The sequence below is a fragment of the Dama dama genome, chromosome 18, assembly GCF_033118175.1.
Source record: "Dama dama isolate Ldn47 chromosome 18, ASM3311817v1, whole genome shotgun sequence".
In the NCBI taxonomy this organism is placed as follows: domain Eukaryota; kingdom Metazoa; phylum Chordata; class Mammalia; order Artiodactyla; family Cervidae; genus Dama; species Dama dama.
The window spans coordinates 73,018,714-73,022,605 of record NC_083698.1 but is presented as its reverse complement, the minus strand read 5'-3'; the positions used below and the strand labels follow the sequence as shown (position 1 = coordinate 73,022,605).

General features: G+C 57.8%; 1 protein-coding gene across 1 annotated transcript; it reads right to left on the bottom strand.

Annotated features, from left to right (window-relative positions):
• Positions 1-1,311: 1,311 nt before the first annotated feature.
• Positions 1,312-2,697, bottom strand: LOC133073037 (whey acidic protein-like). The gene is given in 4 exon segments (XM_061166538.1): positions 1,312-1,448; positions 1,451-1,495; positions 1,904-2,044; positions 2,565-2,697. Coding segments are annotated over 4 exon segments (456 nt in total).
• Between the last annotated feature and the right edge of the window lie 1,195 nt (positions 2,698-3,892).

Sequence of the window (3,892 nt, the reverse complement as noted above, 5' to 3'; positions counted from 1 at the left end):
GCACAGCTTCTGAGATTTTAGATCCCAGATCTGGGATGTTGGCAGTGAAATTGAGGAGTCCTAACCACTGGACTGCCAGTGAATTCCCCTCTGGGTGGGTTTGTTAGAACTGAAATGAATTACGGGCCCTCATCGGGTGTGGAGTGTACACACTTCACTGGAGGTTCTAAAGCAGGCTGCCAGGGACTTCTCTGTAGTCCTGTTTAAGACTTTGTGCTCCCAATGCAGTGCCCTGGGTTTGATACCTACTCAGGGAACTAAGATCCTGCATGCTGCAACCAAGGCTCAGTGCAGCCAAATGTATATATATATATAAACTCCAAAAACCCAGGCTGCCTGGGGAATGGCCTGTAACCCTTTGCCCTCCATGTGCCCCCTGAGCAAGTCAAGGCTAGTGAAGTCTGGTGACCTCTACACCCCAAGTCCTCCGTGCAAGTTCTGTTCCTGTTCCCCAACCTGAGCCCAGAAACACTTCCGCAAGGGGTCAGACCAAGAGCCTGGTGGACAAGTCCCTCCCAGCCCAGAGCCCCAGCTCCCAGCTCCTGGCTCTACCTCCACACACACTCATCACCAGGTGGAACTGCCTGTTTCCAGGAGCTTCCAGTCCTGCTGGGGTGCTCCAGGAGGCAAGGCCTGTGTGCTTCCTCCCTCCCAGCAGGTGCCAAGGACAGACAGAGGACGGAGAGACATGAGGCCGAGTGTGGGTTTTATTAGCAGCAGGTAGGAGGCATCTTGTGCTGTCTGGATCCAAGAGAGAAGGTTCCAGTTGAGCAGACTCAGACTGTCACTCCTGGCAGCCAGGGGCTCTCAGAGCTGTCCCTCACTGCGAAGGGTCCTCCGCAGGGGACATGGAGGCCTCAGAGGAGGAGGAACACGGCCACGGTGGGGGCAGGGGAGGGAAGGATGCTGTGGGCAATCCAGTGAGCCGTCCACACCCACCATCTCAGACCCTCACCATCATCCATGGGCAGGCAGGCAGCTCACAGCTGGTGGGACTGTTATTTGGGAACCATGTCTTTGGACTCCTAACCCAGAGCTCTTTCCCAGACTAAGTGGCATAGGCACAGACATTGCTGGTGGGCCTAGCTGGACCAAGTACCACCAGGCATGTCTCTCTGTGCCTCTGAGCCCCCTTGGCTGGTCTGAGACCCCCTGTGTGACCCAGTGGCTTGAAGGATTTGCAGAAACCTGCCGCTGGTACAACCCTGGTCATTGGCGTCTGAGCCTTTGCCCTCTTCACATACTCCTCTTGGGGCCCTGTGGAGGCCCCCAGGTCAGGGGAGGCACAGGGAGAAGCCAAGTCCACCAGCTTCAGGGCGGTGTCCCAGGATGCTCACCCGTGGTGGGGACCATACAGCTCATGGCACACGAGCTGAAGCAGCACTTCAGGTTGTCCCTACACTGGTCGTCCCTGGAGCACTCACTTCTCTCCAAGCAGAGCTTTGGGTCAATGGGGCCTGCACCTAGGGGCAGCGGCCAGCCTTCAGGACAGGTGCTGGCAGAGAGATGGGCCAGGAGTCACTGCTCACTGGCTCGCTGGGTCCGCCCAGCTGCTGGTCACCAGGAGACACTCCCCACCCCCCGCCCCCCACCACCACACACTCCCTTGGTGGCCTGGAGCCTGCAGGGCCCAGGCTAGGAGGGAGACAGCACTCACTGGTACATCATACATCGCTGGGCAGGGCTCTGGTGATGCTGGGAGGAGGAGGGGGAACCTCAGCTGGGCCTCAGGTCAGTCCAGCTAGTGAAGCCCTGTTACGGCCGGGCTGAGTTCATGGGGCCACTGGGAGGTTCACTGAGAGAGGGCTGTGGAGTGCAGGGCTGCGGGGACCCTTGACAAAGCTGGGCCCTCCCTTCCTCCAGTTTATGGGGCTCCGCTGGGGCGCAGGGTTGGAGGCCTTACCCATGAAGGGGACCACACAGGACTGGCTGCAGAGACTCCTGGCGCAGCACTTGGTTCCCTGGGGACAGCTCTCATCGTTGACACAGGAGGCAGTGCAGGAATCTTTCTCCGAGGAGCTGAGCTCTGGGCACACAGCCTGTCCTGCACACAGAATGGGCCAGGGGTGAGGGTGGGGGTGGCTGGATCCCTCCTCCCACCTCCCCTTGGCTCCTCAGGGAAAAAGCAAGGTGGGGCAAAGACAAAACCCACGGGGAGCCCAGTCCCCAGCATTCCAATGCTCTGCTTCTAGGAAGGAAAAAACTGCCAGAAATATGCTCCGGCTGACAAAAGCACAAGTCAGCGGTGAAAACTAGGAAACAAGGCTGCAGGCCCACTGCAGGGGGTAGAGTTAAGCCTCTGCGGGGCCAGGACAGGCTCTCTCCAGGACCAGTTAAGTGCCCAGTCACATTTCACCCTGGGACATGGCCTCGGCCCTGCAGTTCTAGGCCTCCAGCTCACGGGCATTTCTGGGCAGCACCCTGTTTTTCCATCGTTACTGGCCCTCCCCAGGGTAGCCTTCCCCATTCTTTCCTCTGGTCTCAGTCACCAAACTGCCAGGTCTGGAAGTGTTTTGGGGCACACCTGCAGTGGAGGGAGAGCAGGATGACCCTCCTGAGCCTACCTGGCAAGCTGAGGGCAGGGCCAGGGAGAGTAGTGTCAGAGCCAGGGCGGGAAGACACTGCGTGGTGGCAGGTGGCAGGTGGCGGCTCGTGGCCCTGGGGCACCTTTAAAGGATGTGGAGGGAGGAGGACCATGGCGGGGCTGGCGCTGGCCCAGTGGGGCCGAGGGGCTTCCGATTTGGACAGACCTTAGACTGGGCAGTCACTGCCTTGGGCCACATTTGTAAATAAAAAAAGAATTCCTAATGTGGTGTACCATTTTTTTTTTTTTTTTCCACTTTGAAAGTAATGCATGCTTACTGTGAGAATTTTTTTTTTTCATTTATTTTTATTAGTTGGAGGCTAATTACTTTACTGTGAGAATTAAGAAAATGAAGGGCAGAAGGAAGAAGAAATATCCACCATGACACAACACGGTGTTGTTTTCTGTGGTCACAGAGGGGCCCTTCAGGGACAGGGAGTGACCGGTCCAGTCCAGCACATGGTCCACAGGTGACGGAGAAGGAGAAGGAACCCAGGGGCGGGGTTGTCTGGGAGGGCGTTGTCTTTCTCCCATGGTGTCTTTTTGTCTTTTCCTGAATGTTTTACAGCAAGAAGGACAGACAGAAGGAAGAAATATGATCCTGTGTTTATAGGCTGCATGCTCTGTGAGGAGAATGTTGGGGATCCAAGAAAGGGAGGGGCAAGTTCAGTGTCGGGGCTGTTTCCTCGCAGGGTGGACACCAGGAAGGGCTCTTCCCAGAAGGGCCCCTCCTGGGCCCTGAGAGCGGGGCTGGGGTGGGGCAGGATGAACACCCAGGTGATGCGCCCCTCCTCTGGGGAAACTTCCTGCATCCTTCTGCCCTGAGGGCCTGGACAGGAAAGGTGGCCTTGGCGTGACCACAAGTGCTGATGGTCAGTGCCCACCCCTGGTCCAGGCTGCACTCCTCTGCCTGGCCCATGGCCTCGTGACCTTTAACACAGAGCCCCTCAATGCTTCCTGGGTGCTCACATTTCCAGACGTTCTAGTCCAGGACACCCTGCCCCTTAGACAGGCAGCTCAGGTCCCCATGGCTCTCCCTGCCCCGGGCCTTGTGTAACACTGTCTTGGCCACTACAACCCCTCAGCAGGGTTCTCAGACCTCCACCCAGGCCCTTCCTGCAGTGACCAGTGCCAATCTTCGGGGATGGGGGTCTGAGGTCCTGGCCACTGGTGACTTGCTACCTCCTGGTGCCTCTCCACACTGGCAGCTCACAAAACGTTTCCCTTTCAGCTCTTTCCCTCCTGCAGCCTGAGAAGAATGCAGTGCACAGGCCAGAGGGGGCTCTGAGGTTCAGAGAAGTGAGGGGT